The sequence below is a fragment of the Taudactylus pleione genome, unplaced genomic scaffold (assembly GCF_031769625.1).
Source record: "Taudactylus pleione unplaced genomic scaffold, aTauple2 ptg000399l, whole genome shotgun sequence".
Taxonomy (NCBI): domain Eukaryota; kingdom Metazoa; phylum Chordata; class Amphibia; order Anura; family Myobatrachidae; genus Taudactylus; species Taudactylus pleione.
Genome location: NW_028284801.1, coordinates 5,202,642 through 5,229,379, shown reverse-complemented (window position 1 = coordinate 5,229,379; position 26,738 = coordinate 5,202,642). Strand labels below are relative to the sequence as shown.

The window sequence follows — 26,738 nt, the reverse complement described above, 5'->3', positions numbered from 1 at the left end:
ATCTTCAAGCTCTTCTACCGTAATATCTTTGCAGCTTGGGCAGAGGAGAGTTGGGGTAGGTTGCAAGAGCTTAGTTTGAATTTTTTGCTTAAGCAGTTGGGAGTCAGTAATATTGGGCTGAAGATTATAAAGGGTGGCATAATAATCTTTAAACTGGCACTTCATTTTTTACAGATTACATATTATGTCACCATCTTGGCATTTAAGGGAAATAATCCTATTACATGTACGTTTGGCATGAGCTAAAAGGGAATACATGTCGTCACCTTTTACATAGTATCTCTGTCAGGCCAAAAGAAGTGACAGCCACCTATTTGGACAGAATCTGTGTTAACTGGCTCTCGAAAGACAACATTTTTATTATATGATATGTCGCTTTTTTTTTGGATAGCGTTGATGATAAAGGGATGGCGTTGATGATAAAGGGATTTGGTCCTCCAGTTCATTAATGGAAGCTATATATGCTCTCTTTTGGGTCACTGATAATCCCATCAGGACTCTTTGCAAAGTAACTTTGTGCGCTTCCCAGAGATGGGGGAGCAGGGGCATATCAAGGGTATCATTAGTAACGCCAAAATCCTCTATAGTTTTAGATATTGTGAGGATGTTTTCCTGTTCAAGAAAAAGTGTCTTATTTAATCACAAGTGATAGGGGGTCGCAGCTAAGTGCACGACTTTAATTTCCATATCTACAGCAGCATAACTTCAGGAGACAGAGGCGATCTGGTGCCCAACAATGGCCTGCATTGTGGCCCTATCAATCAAGGAAAAATTTTACAAATCATTAGTTTCAAATAGTAAGTATAGGTCCTGGTGGTAAGGAAGAAAATTCTCCATACAGGTCATAAAGTTTCATATGAGAGAGCATCCTTTACAATGCTTCGGAATGGCTAGGACAGGCACTGTTTGGGGAGGACCAATCCAATTTCGAATCTAGGGTGGTATTAAAATCCCAGCCTAATGTATTTAAGCCTCTGGGGGGGACCTATCCAGATGTTGAAATAATGTCAGTATAAAGAACACCCTGCTCTCCATTGGGAGTGTAAATAAAAGCAAATAGGGTTAATAGTGGTTAGATTTAAAGAATAAAACATCTACAATGACCATCAGAAATGACGTCAGCTATTGTCAATGGAATCCTATAGTGCTGCGGTGGCTAACCTGTGGCTCTTGAGCCACATGCGTCTCTTCCGTTGTTCTAATTCGGGTTCTCTGCCAGCTCCCCTGACTGACACTGACTGCCTTCTCTAATAAGCATGCAGCTGTTCAGAGGAGGCTAGTCCTTTATTGCAGCAGTCTGCTCCTCCCTGGAGGTATGTATGGGTGATGTGGTGATGTGACGCCGCAAACAGGAGACGGAGCTCAACTTGTGACTGAATCTGCAGCCACGAGGAGGACGCGGTCGCAGACGCCGAAGCCTACCTACGTGTTACAGACAGTCGCAACAGAGCTGTATATGGGTTTTTTTTTTCATTTTATTTGTTGCATGTGGGGGGGCTGGAGTGGCCTGTGGAGTGGGAGGGAGTAAGGGGGAAGGTGGCTGGACTGGAGTGGCCTGGGAAGAGAGGGGAGGAGCTGGAGTGACACGAGGGTCTTCTGGAGTGACATATGGAGGGAAGCTGTTGTGACACATGAGGGGCTACTGAAGTGACACATGAGGGTGACAGGAGTGACATATGGAGGGCTGGATTGTATTATGTGAATCTGTTTTGTTTTTTTTTAAATGTATTTTTTGTGGATGTGGCTTTTTCAGTGTATTATTTGAGTATGTGGCTTTTGCAGTGTATTTTATGTGGATTTGGCTTGTTTCAGTGTATTTTATGTGGATCTGTTTTTTTTCAATGTTTTTATATTGTTCTGGCTTCTTCTTTCCCCTTAATAGTTACCTCCATGGTGATTGTGTGCATGTGCTTTTACATACTTCTTCAATCATCATCCTATGGGCGTGGCCTACCTGGCCACACCCATTTTTGCATACGCATGTTCTCAGCTTTTTGACATAATGCACCTACAGATATTTTTGGGCTCTTTGCCTCTGACTTGTTGGCCACCCCTGCTATAGTGTATTAATATTGCAGTACCTCTGTGCTTAGCTGGCATTGAGGAATAGTAAACATGGGGGTATTGCTTACACACTTTTGGGTTACCTGAATAATGATAATGTCAGGATTTTGATGTTTAAAATATTAAATAGCCATAGCGTGTTTGTTGGGCTGGACTTAAGCCCATTTACATTAAGGGTAAATATTTTCAGTCTCATGTTAGGTTAGATGTGTACCTTTGATGAAACAAACAAAAAAAAAGAACAGTTTAACTGCCTTCAAGGGGAGAGGGAGGGGGATAGGATCACAGAGGGAGTAACTGTATATATACCAGAATTAACAAGTAACAGTAGATGACTTGTACTCACTGGGGAAACCAGGTCGAAGCAAGAAAGTATAGGTGTTACTAGTGCACTCTCTTCATAGAGAGGCACGGCTGGGGAGATACATGCATGATAAATAACCAAAAATTACCGAGGTGTCAGGACTTTCACTATTTCAGTACATAAAGATAAACTACACTTGCCGAAGTTCCATTGTGGTCGTTGGAGGATCTATCCTGGTTACTGGCGTTCATCACATGCAGTGTGCAGAGAGTTAAAGTGATCATCTGTTTCTTAGATGTCGTCAGGTTGTTGGATTCCTTGATTGCTTATTATTCCAAACCCGATTGTATTTGGGTCACATGTTCTGAACTTCCTATGGATCACAGACCTCTAGTATAAAGCCTGTTACTAACTATGCCTCATTGTCTGTGCAACGTTACTTTCAGGTCTTCCTTGGACTCCTGCCAGATCCTCGCTGTGCCTGGTGTATGCTGTGGACCTCGCTACATTCCTGCTCGTGTTCCGGTTCAAATTCTGTTACAGGTTATCAGCTGCACTACTGAGCTCAGCGTTGCCATTGTCTTTCCGTTGTTATCCTGCTCTATTACTACTACTCCATTCTACGCTACACTATTTGGTTTACTTGTTATTATTGACTCATACGGACACTGGGGTTACTTCTTCTACAGTTGTCAACTGCACCGTTACAGTCTATCTTTACCGGAACCCCATTACGCCGCAGGGCTCAACCATGCTCCAGACCTTCATTACGCTGCAGGGCTCAACCCTGCCCCGGATCTTCATTACGCTGCAGGGCTCAACCCTGCCCTGGATCTTCATTACGCTGCAGGGCTCAACCCTGCCCCGGATCTTCATTACGCTGCAGGGCTCAACCCTGCCCCGGATCTTCATTACGCCGCAGGGCTCAACCCTGCTCTGGACCTTCATCACATCGCAGGGCTCAACCCTGCTCCGGACCTTCATGCTGCTGCAGGGCTCAACCCTGTTCCAGATCTCCATCACGTCTCAGGGCTTAACCCAGTTCCGGACCCTCATCACGTCTCAGGGCTCAACCTTGTTGCAGATCTTCATTACGTCTCAGGACTTAACCTCGTTCCGGATCTTGTTACATCTCAGAACTCAACCCTGTTCCGGACCTCCGTCACGCTACAGGGCTCAACTCTGTTATTGACCTCCATCCTATCCTGAGGCCCTAGCCTCGTGTCATATTCTGGGTTTCACCCCACAATAGTTCAGTGTGTGCTTCGAACTTTGTTTCTCACAGGGGCATACCCTTGCACCTGTTAGTGCATGTCATGAACTTTGTGTTATTGAGATTTAATGTGGAACTTTGCAATACAGTTATTGTTCTTGAATAAATTCTATTTACTTTTATTTTGTGCCAGTGATATTTCATGAATAGGTCATTCCTAAAACCACCTCAGTTCATACTACCTAGTAAGCCTGACTCTTCCCAGGAGTCTCAAGTGTCTGTAGCCGTGGTACGAGGGTTGGAGCATCAGGTAAACTTCTAAAAAAATTTTTAAAAGAGCACCTAAAATTTAAACTGATGGGAAAATGGAAAACACAAAAAGGACATAATTGAAAAGTAGAATAAATGCTTCCTTGGACTGCTGTCAAGATAACATGTGCAAAATAAGCTGTAGAACTAATTTAACAGACATAAACCACAGTATATTAAGGCCCAAGCTAGCCATAGTAGTCAAAAGTATAAATCAAACTAGATCAGGTACCAATAGCAAAAATATACTTTCTAAATAAGCAGCAGTCACCACCTGATTATTTTTAACATTATTATTTAGCATATTGCGAATTTCCATATCCTCCAAACTGTCTCTATAGGATTCAAATTTGGATTTCATATCTGTAAGATCATTTTTTATAATGTTTTGGTGCTGGCAAACTACATCCATCTGCTATTCAAGAGGGTCCATTTCAGTTCATTCAGACTTGTCACAAATGACTGCTCTCATTTCTGATTGTCTTGTTTTATAATAACGGCCAAAACATCACTGTCAAAGTAGGGTCTGCTGGGGAGGTCTCATCCAAGTCTGCAGTGTATTTCGGGGATTTTCTATTCGACTCGGCTTGATAACCTGCCTAATCCATGGTTTGAAGAATACTGTGTTTTGGAGAAACAGAGGATTTCTTTTACCTATGAGACATGTAAGATGCAGAAGTGAGAATAGGTCAGGAAAACTGCAGATGTGTCTTTATACACTACTGCTGTAGTCTCGCAAAACAACCCTTCTCGGTGCACCAGGTTCCGTCAGACTTGGCTTGCGCAAAGCATCTTTTTTGCCTGAAAATGGGTCTCAGTTCCAAAAAAACACTTCCTGGAATGCACTGATTAATTTGATATGTGGCACTTGCATATCTTTTAACAGCAGAAGATCATAGTAGAGAGAGGGAGAAACATAAAAAAGTACCTTATTCATCAACAGCTCCCAGCAATTTGATAGGGAATGGGGGCATCGCTGATGAATAAGTAGCTCCAGCTAGTAAGGGGTGAGTGACAGAGGGCTGTACCGGCCAAGGCTCTGGACAGCTTGTGTGGAGGCTTGCTGTAGGGACGTCAGCTTTTCAATGAGGGAGTCAGCTTAGCACTAACTACAAGACGGCAAAGGCAGGTCATGTACTGAAATGTAAAGCAGCACAAAGTCAACTTCTGGGCGGGAGGAGGCAGTCACTCGTGTCCTTAGCTACAGTGGAGGAATAGACCGCCAACTGTAGAGTTCTGTGGACACCTATTGTTCCCAAGCAAGGCATCTGTTAGTTCAGCAGGAGTCTGTAGGATACTGGAGCCAAAGATATTCATTGAAATTGGGGGTGGGGGAGTTTTGAGAAGCACCTCTGCACCAGGTTTAGGTCGAAAAAGGCTTATTTATATGTTCGCCACAATTCAATGGTAAATAACAAATATATAGTTATCCTGTGGGGGTGCTGCTTTTCTTATTTCTTCGCCAAAGATATTCAGCAAGGTGGTGGAGAAGGAGTCTGAAGGTGCACTTTGAAGCATAGATTTGCCATAGCTGTTAGGTGATAGCATTCACTCAGTATGGGGACTGGGCCACACTGCAAAAATAGCTTAAACGCCACAGCAAGACAGATTATCATCGCTGCTCGCATATAGGGAGAAATGAAATAGAAATTGCTGAAAATGTGCACTCTACCTCACAGCAAAAAGGGAATGAAAGTCACAGGATGCAATAGGTAACGATTGAAATGGTAACAAGTAAAATGATATGAAGCATGCCTATATTCTGTGTGTGACTGCGGTTATATCTTCATGCGAAATGCTACGTTACAGTGTCAGTGGCTATATCTCCTGGGCTACCTGTTGAGCACCTGTGGTGCCCCTATCCGAGAACAGCGCTGACTTTCACGAGAGGTGCCTCCTGTTCACTGAGGGCGTGTGGCTGAGCGGGAACATTATGCTAGAGAAGGAGAACTTCAACCTTGGAGGAGTGGGCACCGGAGTCCACCTGTAGGTTCATTGTAGGGACGGACATCGGAATCCGATGGTTACTAACCATAGATGTTTTTGTTCCGAAAGCAGTTTTTCCCATTTGATTGTGGTGGTCCGATGTTTGCCACCATCAAATGGAAATCATTTGATGGTGTTCCGATGGTTGTTTATTTTTATTAAATTTCTGATAGCTATGGCTCCATAGTAGCCCTGGCTACTGTGACTGCATCTTCATGGGTTCGCTGGAGGCTGTCTCTCACTCTTTGTCTGCCTCACACGTGATTCTGCTCACTTCCTGGCTCCCTCCCCTCTCTAGGCTGCTGCTAAACAACAGGGCACATTGCTATCTCTGCTTGGTTCTCTTTGCTATTTCAGCACCATGGGCAGCTATACTCTGCTTCAGCTTAGTGTAAGATCAGATTTATTTTCACACTAAAATAGTCACTGCTCGGCTCCCTTTTGTAACAGTTCATACACCTAATCCTTCTTCAACCAATGCTGTACAGAATAGTGAAAACCTCATCAAAATCCATCCAGTGGTTCAAGAGATTAGCCCGAACGAACACACAGACCCCAGAACTGGGAACTTTATTTTATATATATATATATATATATATATATACATATATTGTGACAAGGAATCACATAGACCGTCCATCAGTAGCTTTTATTGCTCATCACAGGCGGGTACACAAGATATGGCAGTTTCACAGGCAAGATGTCATGCAAAGTCTTCCAATACAACAATATTTCTTCAGTGGACTTGCAGGTCCAGGAACCCTAACAGTAGTCACCCCAGCCCTATAAGCTGGGCGACTACTTCACCATCAGGCTCAGTTTCCCCAGTGTGTCTGCAGTTCTTAAACCAGCTACTCATAGGTGTTTGTAATCAGCTGCCTTTCCAGGCTCTGATTGAGGCAACACCTGAACTGGACATTTACATAATCCTAATGCCTTTGCTCTGCCAAACCTGGGAGAGAGGGAGGGAGAGGGAGAGGGAGAGGGAGAGGGAGAGGGAGAGGGAGAGAGAGAGAGAGAGAGAGAGAGAGAGAGAGAGAGAGAGAGAGAGAAAAAGAGAGAGAGAGAGAGGAGAGAGAGAGAGAGAGAGAGAGAGAGAGAGAGAGAGAGAGAGAGAGAGAGAGAGAGAGAGAGAGAGAGAGAGAGAGAGAGAGAGAGAGATATATATATATACACACACACACACATTTCAGGTGGATGAAAAGGAGGGGTCATACTATACTGTTTTCTGTTTAGTATGACCCCTCCTTTTCATGCACCCAGGTAAGCTGGCTCTCAATTTGGATGTATTTCTGTATGTGCCTTTATCATGAGGCCTTACAACAGATAATTATATGGACCAGACTGGGCACTGTTATCATGTAGAGTAAGAACTGCCAGTATCAGAGAAGCCGTTAAGTTGCCTGGCATCTTACCGTGTACTTATAAATGCATGCAACAAATATCTCTGAATTTCTATTACCATATAGTTTTCATGTATTGTTGCAGCTCCAATTTAATTTGCTGGAGGATATCTAGGGGATACTCCCCTTTCTGTACAAAATTTTGTGTATATATATATATATATATATATATATATATATATATAGAATAAATAGTATTAGCAATTGCGCAATAAACCAGAAATCTGCAGCAATTAGAATCATATGGGAGTAATCATCGATACTCCTAAAATCGAGGAATAAATTAGATACAATTGCGCTGATGTCTGACAAGATGTAAACAATTTTATTAATAAAATCCACAAATTAGCATGAAACATACCATATGGGAATGGTGGTGTGTGAGAAAATATGTATCCAAGGCATCCAATTAGGCCATTCATCGACACACCACCAGACTTAGCCCAAAAATGAGTCCTTTAGAAGTCCAAGGTACCACAGCACGGCATGGAGCACAACGCGTTTCGGATTTTGATCCTCTTTCAAGTGCACGCCGCTGTGAGTGCAAATGGTAATATTTATGTGAGTAAAGTGGAAGTGGTTATCCTCGAGTTCCCGTGTTGATTCCCACCACTTGCGTGTCACCCAAGGTTCCCAAAATCGGAAATATGCGTTCCAATGCGGTCATCTGGAGCCGGAAGTAGACACCGATGACGCGTATCCGCCACTCACGCCTCACCGGAAGTTCCAAGAGCCGGAAATACATGTTACAGCGCGGTCATCTGGAATCGGAAGTGGATGCTAATGACACGCATCTACCACTTGCGTGTCACCAGGAATTCCAAGAGCCGGAAATACTTGTTCCATCGTGGTGACCCAAAACCGGAAGTGGATGTAAAAGATCTTTTACTTGATTTCCATATATATAGTTTACAAAAGTTCTCAAATAAAAGAAGTTTGAATCATTTTCTCCAGGATCTTTTATTTATATCCTCCTGACCCATTTCCAATAAAAACTACTATGGTACTTAGTATTCCCACACAGTCCAGCCCTCACAAGGAAAAAAGGTCAGATGAGAGGATCCCATGATACATGTGAAATAAAATAAGGAAAACATAAAAACAAAAATAGTTAATATGTGGCATAATTACATTGAAAAGTCATAAAATTAATAAGCATAACATTTTATTTAAAAACCATTTTAACTCAAAATCTGAGTTAAGGCCATTAGGGATAAGACTATCTACAGTATAGATCCATTCCATCTCTTTTTTGGCTAATTTGGTCTCTAAATTCCTAGATCTGCATGACTCCTTCACCTGTTCAATACCTACATCGTTTTTTATCGCGGACTCAGAACTATTATGATGTATTTTAAAATGTTCTGATAATGGGTGATTTAACAAGACTTTTTTAATGTTATATATATGTTCCGACATGCGAGTTCTTAAATTTCTTTTGGTTTTGCCTACATAGAGAAGACCGCACGTGCACTCTAGTAAATATACCACAGTTATGAAGTTATTAATATGAAATGTTTTACCATTAGCTTCAAACGTGATAATTTTTTTAGGGTGTTTATGATGACTAGTTGACAGGTACATTAAACATGACCCACATCTGTGGAAACCCTTAGTTCTTTCACTTGTGGGTTTTTGATCATATGAAGTGCTTTGTACTAGTTTATCTTTTAAAGAAGGTGCTCGTCTATAAATAAACACAGGTTTATCAGGTAGAGTATCTTTTAAAATTGGATCCTCCTTCAAAATCCGCCAATTTTTTGAGATACTCCTTTCCAAATGTCTATAATGTGAGCCATATTGGCTTATTAAATGCCCATTCAAATTTTGAGTCTGCAACAACATCATTTTCAAATTTTTTAGTCAAAGCCTTTCTTTCAATTTCTGATATCTTTTCTTTTGCTTTCTGGAGAATATTTTGGGGATAGCCTTTAGCTATAAATCGTTTTTCTGTCTTTTCATTCTCTTCTTTACAGACTGTCTCTTCTGTACAATTTCTTTTGATTCTTTTATATTGTCCTAATGGAATACCTTCCAACCATTTATAATGATGTCCACTTTCCATATCTATATATGAATTGGAATCAGTTTCTTTCCTAAAAATCTTGGTATGTATTAATTTTTAATATAAATGGTTAGATCTAAAAACGATAATTCAATTGAACTAGTCTGAAAGATAAGTTGAATATTAAATTCATTATGATTTAATGATTCATCAATCTCCTTTAAAGTATCCAAAGTGTCTTTTAAATAAGCATTACTCTTGACCACTAAAGGTTGTAGATAATGATCTATTATTGCCGAAAGATTTGATGTTATACTATTTGATCCGGAGACAATTGGTCTTCCATGAGGATCTGTGGCATGTTTATGAATTTTCGGGAGAATATACAAAGTCGGAGTGGTTGGATTTTATATATTTATATAATCTTTCTCTTTTGTTGTTAAGACTCCATTTTCATGAGCTTTTTCCATTAGAATCTATTGAAACTATTAAATGGGATAATGAATGCATTTTAGGTAGTGGTGACGTCAGTAGTCTTTATACCATTATTAAATGGGCAAAAGGACGTGAAGCAGTAACATTTTTTATTTATCAAAGTGAATATTCCAGCAATCTAAAAGATTTTATTATTGAATCAATTGCTTTTATTCTTCATAATAATTATTTCCTTTTATCTACAAATACAGGGTACAGCTATGGGCACAAGGTTTGCCCCCAGTTATGCAAATTTATACATGGCATATTGGGAACATTTATACATAGATCCCATTTTAAGTAAGGGGGCAAACCTGGTGTGCTGGTACCGTTTTATAGATGATGTCTTTTTTTATATGGAGGGGGAATCAAGAAGATTTAAATAATTTCTGCCATACTTTAAATCATAATGAATTTAATATTCAACTTATCTTTCAGACTAGTTCAATTGAATTATCGTTTTTAGATCTAACCATTTATATTAAAAATTATTTAATACATACCAAGATTTTTAGGAAAGAAACTGATTCCAATTCATATATAGATATGGAAAGTGGACATCATTATAAATGGTTGGAAGGTATTCCATTAGGACAATATAAAAGAATCAAAAGAAATTGTACAGAAGAGACAGTCTGTAAAGAAGAGATTGAAAAGACAGAAAAACGATTTATAGCTAAAGGCTATCCCCAAAATATTCTCCAGAAAGCAAAAGAAAAGATATCAGAAATTGAAAGAAAGGCTTTGACTAAAAAATATGAAAATGATGTTGTTGCAGACTCAAAATTTGAATGGGCATTTATAAGCCAATATGGCTCACATTATAGACAGTTGGAAAGGAGTATCTCAAAAAATTGGCGGATTTTGAAGGAGGATCCAATTTTAAAAGATACTCTACCTGATAAACCTGTGTTTATTTATAGACGAGCACCTTCTTTAAAAGATAAACTAGTACAAAGCACTTTATATGATCAAAAACCCACAAATGAAAGAACTAAGGGTTTCCACAGATGTGGGTCATGTTTAATGTGCCAGTCAACTAGTCATCATAAACACCCTAAAAAAATTATCACGTTTGAAGCTAATGGTAAAACATTTCATATTAATAACTTCATAACTTGCCACTCTAGAAATGTGGTATATTTACTAGAGTGCACGTGCGGTCTTCTCTATGTAGGCAAAACCAAAAGAAATTTAAGAACTCGCATGTCAGAACATATATATAACATTAAAAAAGTCTTGTTAAATCACCCATTATCAGAACATTTTAAAATACATAATAGTTCTGAGTCCGCGATAAAAAACGATATAGGTATTGAACAGGTGAAGGAGTCATGCAGATCTAGGAATTTAGAGACCAATTATCCAAAAAAGAGATGGAATGGATCTATACTGTAGATAGTCTTATCCCTAATGGCCTTAACTCAGATTTTGAGTTAAAATGGTTTTTAAATAAAATGTTATGCTTATTAATTTTATGACTTTTTAATGTAATTATGCCACATATTAACCATATTGTTTTTATGTTTTCCTTATTTTATTTCAATGTATCACGGGATCCCCTCATTTGACCTTTTTTCCTTGTGAGGGCTGGACTGTGTGGGAATACTAAGTACCACAGTAGTTTTAATTGGAAATGGGTGAGGATATAAATAAAAGATCCTGGAGAAAATGATTCAAACTTCTTTTATTTGAGAACTTTTGTAAGCTGTAGTGTATATATGGAAATCAAGTAAAAGATCTTTTTCATCCACTTCCGGTTTTGGGTCACCACGATGGAACAAGTATTTCCGGCTCTTGGAATTCCTGGTGACACGCAAGTGGTAGATGCGTGTCATTAGCATCCACTTCCGATTCCAGATGACTGCGCTGTAACATGTATTTCCGGCTCTTGGAACTTCCAGTGAGGCGCGAGTGGCGGATACGCGTCATCGGTGTCTACTTCCGGCTCCAGATGACCGCATTGGAACGCATATTTCCGATTTTGGGAACCTTATGTGACACGCAAGTGGCGGGAATCAACACCAGAACTCGAGGATAACCACTTCCACTTTACTCACATAAATATTACCATTTGCACTCACAGCGGCATGCACTTGAAAAAGGATCAAAATCCGAAACGCGTTGTCTCCATGCCGTGCTGTGGTACCTTGGACTTCTAAAGGACACATTTTTGGGCTAAGTCTGGTGGTGTGTCGATGAATGGCCTAATTGGATGCCTTAGATACATATTTTCTCACACACCACCATTCCCATATGGTATGTTTCTCCCTTCCTGTATTACAATATATATATATATATATATATATATATATATATATATAGAGAGAGAGAGAGAGAGAGAGAGAGAGAGAGAGAGAGAGAGAGAGATAAAAAGTGGACAAAGAGCGCCTCCTAGTGCAATCTCGTACCAACTGCAAGACCCTTCACCATCTAGATGGGAATGACCGTGAAGCGGTGGCCAGCTTAACAAATTATTGCAATATTTTGGAACCAACATTCCCTATGTTCAAAGGAGTTGCAGTTTGAAAAGCATCATAAACATTATGGCTGATGCCACATGGCTCGAGGTTTCTCGCTCTGAATGAGAAGTGGAAGTGCTGAACAAATTACTGGTTGTCTCATGCTGATTGTGTTGTGGATTAATTCCACTATCTAAGGTACACCTCCATCACATAGGTGTATACTATTGGTGAAGGGTCTTGCAGTTGGTACGAGATTGCACTAGGAGGCGCTCTTTGTCCACTTTTTATCTCTATAGATTTCAACTGCCGGAACTGCAGTATTTGGGAGAAAGGAGCTGCCACCCTGAAGGACTGGGGAGTGCCTGTCTTTATTAAAGACTTGAAGTGACATTATACAAGGACTAGCGCCGTATACCACCTTTTTATCCACATATATATATATATATATATATATATATTTTAGGGATGTGCAGGCTCGGTTTTACTTGGATCTCAAAACGGTATTTTAATGGCTATCGCCTATCATGTGTTTTGGATAGCCAATATAATAAATCCGAATTTGCGGTAAAGTGGCGATAAGAACAGAGTAAATCCGAGCCTGCACATCCCTAATTATATATATATATATATATATATATATATATATATATATATATACACATACACACACACTGCCGTTCAAAAGTTTGGGGTCATCCAGACAATTTCGTGTTTTACATGAATACTTACTTTTATTTATCAAATGAGTTGCAAAATGAATAGAACATATAGGCAAGACATTGTCAAGGTTAGAAATAATGATTTTTATTTGAAATAATAATTTTGTCCTTCAAACTTTGTTTTCGTCAAAGAATGCTCCTTTTGCAGCAATTACAGCATTGCAGGCCTTTGGCATTCTAGCTGTTAATTTGTTGAGGTAATCTGAAGAAATTTCACCCCACGATTCCTGAAGCAACTCCCACAAGTTGGATTGGCTTGATGGGCACTTCTTGCGTACCATATGGTCAAGCTGCTCCCACAACAGCTCAATGGGATTGAGATCTGGTGACTGCGCTGGCCACTCCATTACAGACAGAATACCAGCTGCCTGCTTCTTCCCTAAATAGTTCTTGCATAATTTAGAGGTGTGCTTTGGGTCATTGTCATGTTGGAGGAGGAAATTGGCTCCAACCAAGCGCTGTCCACAGGGTATGGCATGGCATTGCAAAATGGAGTGATAGCCTTCCTTATACAAAATCCCTTTTACCTTGTACAAATCTCCCACTTTACCAGCACCAAATCAGCCCCAAACCATCACATTGCCTCCACCATGTTTGACAGATGGCGTCAGGCTCTCTTCCAGCATCTTTTCACTTGTTCTGCGTCTCACAAATGTTCTTCTATGTGATCCAAACACCACTCAAACTTCGCTTTGTCTATCCATAACACTTTTTTCCAATATTCCTCAGTCCAATGTCTGTGTTCTTTTTCCCTTATTAATCTTTTCCTTTTATTGGCCAGTCTCAGATATGGATTTTTCTTTGCCACTCTGCCTAGAAGGCCAGCATCCCGGAGTCGCCTCTTCACTGTAGACGTCGACACTGGCGTTTTCGGGTACCATTTAATGAATCTGCCAGTTGAGGACTTGTGAGGCGTCCATTTCTAAAACTAGAGACTCTAATGTACTTGTATTCTTGCACAGTTGTGCACTGGGGCCTCCCAGTTTTCTTTCTACTCTGGTTAGAGCCTGTTTGTGCTGTTCTCTGAAGGGAGTAGTACACACCGTTGTAGGAAATGTTCAGTTTCTTGTCAATTTCTCGCAATAGCCATCATTTCTAAGAACAAGAATAGACTGTCGAGTATCACACGAAGGTTCTCTTTTTCCGGCCATTTGGAGAGTATAATCAAACCCACAAATGTGATGCTCCAGATACTCAACTAGCTCAAATGAAGGCCAGTTTTATAGCTTCTCTAACAAGCAAACCCATTTTCAGCTGTGCTAACATAATTGCACAAGGGTTTTCAAGGGTTTTCTAATCATCCATTAGTCTTCTAACGCGCTTAGCAAACACAATATGCCATTAGAACACTGGAGTGATGGTTGCTGGAAATGGGCCTCTATACACCTATGTAGATATTCCTCTAAAAACCAGACGTTTACAGCTAGTATAGTCATTTACCACATTAACAATGTATAGAGTGTATTTCTGATTAATTTAATGTTATCTTCACTGTGCTTTTCTTTCCAAAATATGGACATTTCTAAGTGACCCCAAACTTTTGAACGGTAGTGTATATATATATATATATATATATATATATATATATATATATATATATATATATTAATTATAATGACAGGATTAATCCACGGCACTCAACCATCTGGGGTGCTGTCACGGCTGCCGACACTTGAGACTCGTGGAAGGAGTCAGGCCTACTAGGCACTATAAACTGAGGTGGTTTTAGAAATGACCTGTTCATGGAATCTCAGTAACACGGAATAAAAGTAAATAGAATTTATTCACAGGCAAAATATATAGCAATGTTTCACATAAAGTCTCAACAACACAGAAGTTCAGATATGCAGTAGTCAATATAGGAGTAAACCCCCATATGTAAATAAAGTCTGATACTAATGTGGTGGGGAACCCCGAGTCCAATATGAGGCTAAGACCTCAGGATGGTATAAAGGACATTACTAGGGTTGAGCCCTGTAGTGTGATGAAAATCCGGAACAGGGTTGAGCCCTGCAAACTAGTGAAGATCTGGAACAGGCTTGAGCCCTGAGACGTGGTGAAAATCCGAGTCGGGGTTGAGCCCTGTGATGTGAAGCAGGGTTGAGCCCTGTGATGCAGTGAAGATCCATGACAGGGTTGAGCCCTGTGATGTAGTGCACTTCCGGGACAGGGTTGAGCCCTGGGATGCGGAGAAGTTTCGGAGCAGGGTTCAGCCCTGCAGCATAACGAGGATCCGAAGCGGGGTTGAGCCCTGCAATGTAGTGAGGGTCCGGAGCAGGGTTGAGCCCTGCGGCGTGACGGGGATCCGGAGCGGGGTTGAGCCCCGCGATGCACGAAGGGTCCGGCGACAATAACTGTAATGGTGCAGTTAACAACTGTAGTAGAGGTGAGTTCAATGTCCATGGAAGTAGAAGACAACAGGCAGAGTAAATAATCCAGCAGGGGATGCAACCACAGCAATGGAGCAGGATAACAATACTTAGGCAATGGCAATGCTGAGCTCTGTAGTGCGGCTGGTAACCAGTATCAGAAGTTTAACCCGAACAGGGGCAGAGATATAGCAAAGTTCACAGCAAACCACAGGCACAGCAGGGATCTGGCAGGAGTCCAAGAAAGACCTGAAAGTAACGTTGCACATACACTGAGACACTGGCCCTGATTCAGAGCCGGACGCTCTGAAAGAGCACTCGCTCTTAATCAGGGCATTTTTTTTTTTTTTTGAAGCGGCCTCCCACAGCTATTGCGAGCAGCCAGGATGATGGTTGCGATGGTTAAGACCATCGCGACCATCGGGCTTGCGACGAGACCCTTGTGGTAGGGTCTCGTGGCCGCAAGCCCCAGAGAGCTTCTGGCTCTAATAGAGACGGAAGCTCTCTCACTGACATCACTGGTCGACAGCCGCCCTCTTTTGGTGCGAGACCCGGAGAGACGGAGCTGAGTAGCGTACCATGTGGGCCGTGGCGCTGACCGGAGCCGGCAGCTATGTGTTTGGTGTAATCAGCAGCCGCTGAGAGTCTGTCAGACTCTCAGCGGCTACTGCTGCTCCCACTGCGGGAGCCATCTTCCGGCTCCCGCAGTGGGTAATGGGAGAGACGTCGTCATGACGACGTCTCTCCCATTATGCAAAGCGGCGGAGGAGCCTGTAGCAGCGTCGGGACCAGGAGCGGGGTTACAGGTAAGTGTTTTTTTTTTTTTACATTTCTTTCTACTGGGGGGGCTACTACCGGGGGGGTACTACCAGGGGGGGATATCGCTACTGGGGGCACTACCAGAGGGGGGGGATTAATAATGGGGGAATTACCAGGGGGGGGGATGTTGCTACTGGGGGCACTACCAGGGAGGGGGGGAATACTGGGGGCATTACCAGGGGGGATGTTGCTACTGGGGGCACTACCAGGGGGGGTTAATACTGGGGGCACTACCAGGGGGGGATATTGCTACTGGGGGCACTACCAGGGGGGGGATTAATATTGGGGGCACTACCAGGGGGGATGTTGCTACTGGGGGCACTACCAGGGGGGGGGATTAATACTGGGGGCACTACCAGGGGGAGATATTGCTACTGGGGGCACTACCAGGGGGGGTATTACTACTGGGGGCACTACCAGGGGGGGATATTACTACTGGGGGCACTACCAGGGGGGGATATTACTACTGGGGGCACTATCAGGGGGGGGATTACTACTGGGGACAGTACCAGAGGGGGGATTACTACCAGTAGCTGCTGCATTTCCCACCCTAGGCTTATACTCGAGTCAATAAGTTTTCCCAGTTTTTTGTGGTAAAATTAGGTACCTCGGCTTATATTCAGGTCGACTTATACTCGAGTATATACGTTACTTGGAAAAACAAAATCGCTAAAGGTAATCGCAACCAGGTAATAACAGTGTGTCAGATGTAAAGAAAACCCCAAATTGAAGAAAAAATAGAGAAACTTACTACACAGAAATAATTTTCATCTAACTAGTTAGGAGAAATCAAACATGTTTGATTTCTTCTGCTAGTTGGAATAACCGTTTAGGACAGTTTTCCAGAATCTGGGAGCAAATAAACGATTATCATTTGCTGCTATAAACTGCCCGATTATCGTTCCAACCAGCCAAATAGTTGGCTGCTTGGAATGATATTGTTCTGGTGTATGCCCAGCTTTACTTTTTTTTTACTTCCAACTCAGAATCAGGCCCATAAAAGGTAACAATAGAATTTAAATAGTCTTTAGTAACAAATGATTGATTCAGCCATGCAATCAATTCATTTTATTGTTCAGATGGTTGCAGAATATCCTTATGCTGAGAACTACACTTTGAACACACACTTCTCTTGCAGAATCTTCTGAGGAAGCTGTGGGATATTCAACAAGGAAAAGTGTTAAATAGCAGATTAAGGCACCTGACAACTATTGGGACTGTGAATTTAGGAACTTCAAGTTTTTCATCCATGACCAGATACGTAGGAATATGTTTCCATTGCAAAGTTTCTTGTTATAGACTTCACAGAGGAATCTCTTTCTGGTAATCTGTTATTCGCCTATTGCTGGATCCCTTCTGGGTGGTAACATTTACATCTACTTTTAATTTGCGTATTTGACTTTCTTTTATTATTTCTTTGGAGAGAAGTGAGATTATAGATGTAGGTATAATTTTGACTAATAGCACACAGCTCCTATTAATACAACAGTTGACCCTGATGTATTTATATACATTTATTTTTACTAGTCATTCCATGTATTGATTTTTTTTTTAATTGTTAATACCTTATGTGCACCATTTACCATTGTTAAAACGGTGTCTGTTTAGAAAACTGACAATTATTATTCCTTTAAATACTATAATATCTGTTTTCTAGAAATCTTGCTAGGTTGATACCCTCCTAGAATAGCAGTTTGTACAACTCTTATGTAGCACCACTTTTTATGGACTTTTTACTTAATCTTTGTAATTTCCATAATTGGCACCTAAATTTAAAAGGGTGAAGTCCCCTCTTTCATATGATGTGGCCCCTTAGCAGTAACGAAAATATGACACATTCCATCAATGAGGGGTCACATTGACCCATATGAGCTTACACACAATTGGGTGGGTAACCTTGTTTATGAGAGGAGCCCCTCTTTCAAACAATGTGCCTCCTAATGCTGGGCATACACTATACAATTATCTGTCAGATATCTGTCCAATCTGGCTGGTTGAAATGAAAACCTGGTAATGTATGGGAACCAATGACAGTCGATTTTATGGTTTTAAACACTGGAAAATAGACAAAAAACGATTGTTCAAATTGGTTAAATTTGTTTTATTTAACCAATTTGGCTGAACATCCATTTTTGCCTATTTTCCAGTGTTTGTGAACAAATGTTCGATTGTCATTTGCTCCCATACATACCAGGTTTTCATTCCAACCAGCCAGATTGAACAGATATCTGACAGATAATTGTATAGTATATGCCCAGCATTAGTAGTTACTGTCTGGTGATGACCAGATCAAGACTTAATGGGGGTATCCACTAGACGATAAAGTTGAACGATAATGATAAAATCGTTCGATAATCGTTCAAACATCGTTTGCAAATCCTGCAGTAATTGTTTCTAACGATGTACGATGCGCGCTCCCGCTGGTCGTTTGATCGTCTCCTCCATCGACTGAACATGCAGGTCAATTTCACTTGATTGCTTACAAATCGTTTACACATCGTTCAAGCTGAACGATCAAACGATGAACCACTATTTGCCCACTATAGCTGAAAGCTCTCAATCACAGATTGAAACAACATAGTTTATCGTTAGATCTTTTGCAAAAAGTTCAGAGTGGAAGATCAAATTTCAAGGTAAACTTTAAGGGAAAATCGTTAAGAGGTTGGACAGGGATAAAATAGTCTAGTGGATGCCCCCCATTAGGGGTCTATTTACTAAGAAGCGTTAGGAGACAGAGTGAAAAGTGATAAGTCTGTGATAAGGTGCCAGCTAATCAGCTCCCAACTGTCATTTTTCAAACACAGCCTGTGAGATGACAGTTGGGAGTGATTGGCTGGCTCCTTATCACTTTTCACTCTGTCTAATAATGCTGCTTAGTAAATAGACCCCTTAGGGGCTTATGTATTAATAATCTCAGCACTACAAAACTATTGGGGTATATGAAACAGTCTGTGTGATGCAGGAATCAGCGAGTTCCTGCATCTCGCAGGCTATTATATTTACTCCAATATGTCAAAACTAAGAAGAAACAACTATCGAAGTCAACTGTACATTTGCAATCAGTCAATCACAAAGGGCTCATTAGTCCAGGCAACAGTCAATTACCTTTAGTGCATTTGTGCCTGCACCTGACCTCTTACAAATAACAGTGTTCTTGGACATACTGTATATACATCTGGTTACCAATCTGCATGTGTTTGCAATTTTCAACTATGTTTGTACACCCTTTGTCTCCTAGCGCATGCATGTGTAAAGTCCCCCATACACGATGCGATAAAGCAGGCGATCCGACGGATTGGATCAATATTGCTGCTATATCGCACCGTGTATGGGCATGATATTGTCCAGAGCGCGCTCCCGTGGGGTCGAATATCGCACCCCCAGATCTTCCTGCAGGTTAATTTGATCTGGGGGTGCAATGTGCGATCCCATGCAGTGCTATGCGGGTGGGAGAGCCGGCATATCGGACGGTAGGACACCCAATCGCTCCGTGTGTGGAGACCGCCCGATATGTCGGGTCCACTGTTGCTTTGCACCGTGTATGGGCGCCTTAAGAGTCAGAATAGAGGAAGTTTGCACATTTCTGAACATGCACAGAGCAATTTAACGTAAGGTACACTACACAAATTGCTGAAATGCCCACTCTACATCAGTCCCTCTGAGTTTAACATTTTCAAGTACTGGCACTGTCCTAGGGAAACAGACACATGGAAGCAGTGCATCTGGGTACACTTTCTGTATATGTGTATAATAAATAATGTATAATAAAGGATGATGGGTGTAAATACATAGGCTTTCTTGATTGTTTGCTACTGCTGCCTATACTATAGTACACAAAAAATAAAATAACATAATAACCTTGATTGACCATAGAGTTAAAGGTATGCATTTAATAAAACAATTACAACTATCCTATTAATGAACTCGATTGGCTGCATAGTGGTATCTCTTACAACCATGACATATGTATTAAAAGAATTTATCAAAACTGAATGTACTGGCAATGGTGATCACAAGGAAAAATATGAGATATGGTAAGAACTTACCCTTGTTATCTCTATTTCTACGAAGTCCATAGGGTTCCACAGGATACCTTGGGTATAGGTGTGACGTCAGTCGCAGGGCACCAAAGAGTTAAGCTTTCAGCCTCCCAGGATGCACTAGGTCCCCCTCCTATACCCCGCCCCCGGGCCAAGGCACCTCAGTTAGTTACCAAGTCATAGGCCGGAGGAGGAGAAGGAAGAGAGAGAACAAAGATCTGGACACATACAAGAATCACATTCTCACCAGAGGGAGACGGAAAACCGGTGACCAGAGCAAATCCCATCTGCAGCACAGGTGCGACAGGGCGGGAGTCCTGTGGAACCCTATGGACTTCGTAGAAATAGAGATAACAAGGGTAAGTTCTTACCATATCTCATATTTTCTACTTCAGGGTCCATAGGGTATCCACAGGATACCTTGGGGATGTCCCAAAGCAGTATCCTTTAAGGGTGGGGACGCTCCTGTGCAGAAAGGAGAATCCGCCGCCCGAAGGAAGCATCCTGAGAGGCGAAGGTGTCAAACCTGTAATACCTCACGAAGGTATGGACAGAAGACCAAGTAGCAGCCTTGCAGATCTGAACTACCGAGGCACCACGTCGAGCTGCCCACGAAGGATCCACAGACCTAGTGGAATGAGCCTTCAGAGAAGGAGGGACCGGTAGGCCTTCATGAAGATAAGCTTCAGAAATAGCCATACGGATCCAGGCTGCCAAAGTTTGCTTTGAAGCAGGCCGACCCTTTTTACAGAAGCCATAGAGGACAAACAAAGCGTCCGACTTCCTAAACGAAGAAGTGCGGTCAACATAAGTCCTTAAGGCCCGCACAACATCCAAAGAGGCCTCACCCACGGAAAGACCCGGTGAGTTAAAGGCCGGAACAACTATTTCCTCGTTAACATGAAACTGGGAAACAACTTTGGGAAGAAACTCGGGCCGAGTGCGGAGCACTGCCCTGTTCCCATGAAAAACCAAGAAAGGGGGTCTACAAGAAAGAGCCCCTAACTCAGAAACACGTCTGGCCGAAGCAATGGCCAGAAGGAAAACAGTCTTAGCTGTTAGCCATTTAATATCCACTGAGCCCAGTGGTTCAAACGGCGGTCCTTGGAGAGCCCTCAGGACCTCAGCCAAATCCCAAGGCGCCACAGGTGGAACAAAGGGCGGCTGAATACGGAGAACACCTTGCATAAAGGTGCGCACATCCGGGATTGTAGCAATCCTACGGTGAAACCAGACAGATAGGGCCGAAACCTGTACCTTCAAAGAAGCAAGGCGAAGCCCATGATCTAGTCCCGCTTGCAGGAAGGCGAGAATCCGAGACAGACGAAACTCCAGCGGTGCATAACCTCTCGGTCGACACCACTGGAAGAACGTAAGCCACACGCGATGGTATATCCTCGCGGAAGACGGTTTCCGAGCTCGTAACATGGTACGCACCACAGAGCTGGAAAACCCCCGGGACCTCAGCATGGCCGTCTCAACAGCCACGCCGTCAAAGACAGCCGAGTCAGGTCCGGGTGAAGACAAGGACCGAGACAGAAGGTCCGGTCGTAGCGGCAACCGCAGAGGACTGTCCACGGACAGACCCTGAAGGTCTGAGAACCAGTGCCGTCTGGGCCACGCGGGAGCTATCAACAGGAGCGTCCCTCCTTCCTGTTTGAATTTCCGGATTACCCGTGGAAGAAGGGAGACCGGAGGGAACAGGTATGCGAACCTGAACGTCCACCGGACGGACAGAGCATCCACCAGAGACGCCCCTTCGTCTCTTGTGCGAGACCCGTACACCGGCAACTTGTTGTTGTGCCGGGACGCCATGAGGTCGATTTCTGGAAGACCCCACCTGTCCACCAGTAGTTGAAAAACGTCCGGGTGCAGGGACCATTCCCCTGGATGAACGTCCTGGCGACTTAGAAAGTCCGCCTCCCAATTTAGCACTCCCGGGATGAAGACCGCTGATATGGCCGGAAGATTGCGCTCCGCCCAAACCAGGATCCGAGAGACCTCTACGAGAGCCGCCCGACTGAGAGTTCCTCCTTGCCTGTTTATGTAGGCCACGGTGGTAGCATTGTCCGACTGGACCTGCACCGGGTGACCCTGGAGAAACCGCTGTGCCTGCAGGAGAGCATTGAAGACCGCACGGAGTTCCAAGATATTTATTGGAAGCTCCGCTTCTGTCGGCGTCCACCTGCCCTGGAACAAGTGTGGACCCGAAACTGCTCCCCAGCCCCGAAGACTGGCGTCCGTTGTCAACAGGACCCAATTTGGAACCCAGAACGGACGTCCCTTGTTGAGGTGGGTCGTCTTTAACCACCACGCAAGGGACAGGCGAACCTCCGGGGTGAGCACAATCGTCTGGAACTTCAGAGACTGAGGCAGCCCGTTCCACTTGGACAGGATCAGGTGCTGCAGAGGTCTGGAGTGAAACTGGGCGTATTCCACCATGTCGAACACCGACACCATGGAGCCCAGTAACCTCATCGCCGAGTGTAGGGACACCCGGCGGCTGTGCAGACAACTGCGCACCCTTGACTGTAAAGCAGAGATCTTGTCCTCCGTCACGAAGATCCTTTGCTGTCCCGAGTCCCATAAGGCTCCAAGATGCAGAATCCTCCGAGACGGGATTAGAGTGGACTTCTGCCAGTTGATTAGCCAGCCGTGCCGTTGCAGCAGTGCAATGGTCAGGTCCAAGTGGTGTAACAGGAGCTCTGGAGATCCTGCCACCAATAACAGGTCGTCCAAGTACGGCAACATGCGGACTCCTTGCAGCCGCAGAGAAGCCGCCATGACCGCCATCACCTTGGTGAAAACACGTGGTGCTGTCGCCAGGCCAAAAGGTAACGGCCGAAACTGGAAGTGGTCGCTGCGGATTGCAAACCGGAGGAACTCTTGATGGCGCAAAAGAATAGGGACATGCAGGTAAGCGTCCTGTATGTCCAATGACACCATGTAGTCCCCAGGTTCCAGCGCCAGAATGATGGACCGTAGGGTCTCCATCCGAAACTTCGGGACCCGCAAAGACTTGTTGAGTGCTTTGAGGTTGAGAATCGGACGATATGACCCATTGGGTTTCTGTACCAAAAATAGATTTGAATAGAAACCCTGGCCCCTCTGGGAGAATGGAACAGGCACTATAACTCCAGCCTGGAGCATAGTGTGCAATACCTTCCGCAGCTCCGTAGCCTTGTTCCGGTCTGATGGTAGACCCGTGGTGAAGAATCGAGCCGGGGGTCTGTGCCGGAAGGAGAGGGCGTACCCGTGGGAGACCACCTCCAGAACCCAAGTGTCTGTCGTAGTGAACGACCAACACCGGGAGAACTGCAGCAGGCGGCCTCCCACCCTGGGATCCCCCAAGGGGAGACCCGGACCGTCAGGCCGCAGGCTTGTCATCTGGCTTGGGGGCCGGACGTCTGGTACTCCATGCCTGTTTCCGGGGCTTGACCGATTTCTTAGGGCCAGCCTGTCGAGGAAACGACTGTGGTTTGGGCCTGCCCTGGGCCTTAGATGACCGAAAGGACGATGGGCCAGAACCAGAAGGAGCAGCGGCCGACGGGAGACAAGCAGATTTGGCTGCCGCCAGCGTGGCCACAATCTTATCCAGATCCGGACCGAAGAGAACTTCTCCGGTAAACGGCAACACTTCCAGACCTTTCTTGGAATCTGCGTCCGCCTTCCAGGATCGCAGCCACAAGGTGCGACGAGCAGCTACCTCGTTGATGTAGGTGGCCGAATCACGGAGATTGCCAATCAACTCCGCCTGTTCGGCCGGACAGTCGGATTCAAAAGAAGCCTCTAATGAATCCGCCCAGCGCTCCATCGCTCTGGCAACCCAGCAAATGGCCATAGCCGGCCGTGCTGCCCCCCCTGCAAGGGAATAAGCGGACTTCGGGCAGATTTCTACCTTGCGGTCCGTAGCATCCTTAAGGGAGGACATGGATGGCATCGGCAATGTGGCACTACGGACAAGACGGGTCACGTGAGAATCCACCTGTGGAGGGGATTCCCACTTAGCAAAATAATTATCCGCGAACGGATAAGCCACCGCCAGGCGTCTCTGCGGCTGGTATCTTTTGCCAGGTTGTTTCCACGCCTCCTCTAAATGGTCCACCAACTGACCCGAAAGAGGAAAGACTGTGGCATCGCCCTTCACATCTTTGAAAAAGGCATACTTAGATTTAGCCGCTGGGGGAACTTCGTCCTCAATCACCAAGGCTGTGCGGACCGCCCGAATAAGTCCAGGAATATATACTTTGGACTTAGCATCAGCGTCCTTAGTATGGAGAGGTTCCTGATCGTAAGGATCCAGAATCTCCCCATCATCAGACGTCCCTTCGTCATCCTCATAAGGAGCGGACAGAGACGCCACCGGCCTTTTATGAGGCCGCATCACAGACTCCCCTTGCAACACATCCGACAAGTGCTGTACAGAACTCGTCAGGGAGTTAACCCACGCTGGCTCCTGAGAACCCGGGAGCGGGGAAATAGGGAGACTGTGGGGTACCACCAATTGTCGTGGGAACCCCTGCATGGGTGACGACACCACAGACTGCTGAGACAAACCCATCGCGGGCTGCGGAGCTAACTGGCCCACTAAAGCTGTTAACGCCTGAGCGAAACAAGCCCAGGGCGGCTCCTGTACCGGTGCTGTAACCGTAATAGGCCACGCCATGGACAAACACTGCCGGCAAAGGCCCTCCGCGCTACCCTCCCCCTCCGCTAACGGTACTTTGCACGTGGTACACTGTAGCCGGAGGGGAAAATCACTTTCAGACATGATGGCACCACGTATGTGACCTCTCTCACCAATTAAGTATTAAATAGGCGAGAGACCACCCTGCAGCACTGCACCGCAAGGGCTTTAGCAGAAAGAACAGGGACAGTAATAAAGCTGACAGTTTAGAGAAGAAAAGTTACAGGCAGCGCTAGCACAGTCACATACAATGCAGAGAAATAACAATTCCTGCACTAACAGCGCTGATCACTCAACTACACAGACACAGGGCCTGGTAGGACACAGCGCTGCATACACAGACCTGAGCCACAGCGGAGGAGAGGTATGCGGGCGGACCCAGACCACGATGCTTCCTTCCAGACTTCCAGCAGCGTTCACCATGCGTTGCAGAGAAGATGGCCGCCGAGGAGCAGAGAGAAGCTGGCCTGGGGGAGGAGCGCTGACACAGGACCAGTCAGCACAGTGCAGAGAGGGCTGTGTGCAGCGGGGGAGGCGCCGGCTGTGAGACAGGGAAGGCGCGCTCCCCTGGCATGCATTTAACCCCTGGGACGCCGCAGCGCTACCGCTCTGCTGCGGTCCGCTGTCCCAGGGGGTAGTGGAAAGCGCAGGTTGGTCGCCTGGCTCCACGCTGCAGCCAGTCCCCAGGGAGCCCCCTGCCTGGGGACTTAGGACCATGTGACCAGCGGGGACCCACCGCGGGACCCCGCTGCTTACCTTTGTCCCCCTTAGATCCGGCCATGGTCCGGAACATCTGGGGTCACCGCTAGCTGTGACCCCAGATGCTCACCAGCATCCCCGGATCGGTACCGGCGTTCTGGTACCGGCGGGGTTTTTAGGGAAGACAGCATGGACATCAGGACTGACTGTCCATGCTGTACATCCAGATGTGCAGCCACAGCTGCACTGAAGAAAGCTTCAGGGGCTCTTCTAGCCCCCACTCCGACAGGTGCACCCGACGCCGGCCGGGCACCAAACTAAACTGAGGTGCCTTGGCCCGGTGGCGGGGTATAGGAGGGGGACCTAGTACATCCTGGGAGGCTGAAAGCTTAACTCTTTGGTGCCCTGCGACTGACGTCACACCTATACCCAAGGTATCCTGTGGATACCCTATGGACCCTGAAGTAGAAAGATTTTATGCCAGACTTGCTTATAATAAACCTACAGTACAGAAGGACACAATACACCAGTGTCTAATTACTTAAAACTTTAGATCTGGCTGATCAGGCTAACGTTTATGCCCGATATGGCTACAAACCGAAAGATATGACCAAGAAGCTAAAGGGGCCTAACCATTAGCAGATAAATTGAACGATATATCAGTCGTTCAATGTATCTGCTAATGGATAGGCCCTGAATGATGACAGATGCGCACTCCCACGGCCGATAAATTTTATCTTTCGTCTCTCCAACATGTTGGTCAATTATCGCATATCGCTGCCAGATATTAGAAATATCTGGCAGTTTATATGCGGTAAACAACGAACGATATTAGCAGCAGCTACAAAGCGCTGGAGAGAAAAAATATCCACTCCCTGAATGATGTCATGCGATATCGTTCATCATTCGTCTTCTGCAAAAATCTGTCCTGTACATGACAGATATCTTTCAGCACAGCCACCAGAATTTTCAATAGATATCTTTTGTCGTTCAGAAAAACATCTGATAATGGATAGGCCTCTTAACTCTGAACAAGCAGAAAATAAAGTGTAGATAGCTCTGTCAGGCAGTAACTACACACATTACCAAAATCGGTAAAGAAATATTACTCTCTGTGGCCAGTTCTTACCTGCTTGAGATCTCTGTATAGCGTAGCTGTAATTTTTCTTGAAGATTATGCTG

The 26,738-nt window shown here is 44.4% G+C and overlaps 1 protein-coding gene across 1 annotated transcript in view; it reads right to left on the bottom strand.

Annotated features, from left to right (window-relative positions):
* NDUFA7 (NADH:ubiquinone oxidoreductase subunit A7) overlaps positions 1-26,738 on the bottom strand; it is an 82,307-nt gene that overhangs the window by 43,259 nt on the left and 12,310 nt on the right. The window contains exon 2 of the mRNA XM_088446491.1: positions 26,686-26,735. Coding sequence (XP_088302617.1) covers positions 26,686-26,735 — 50 coding nt within the window. The remainder of the gene's footprint in view (positions 1-26,685; positions 26,736-26,738) is intronic.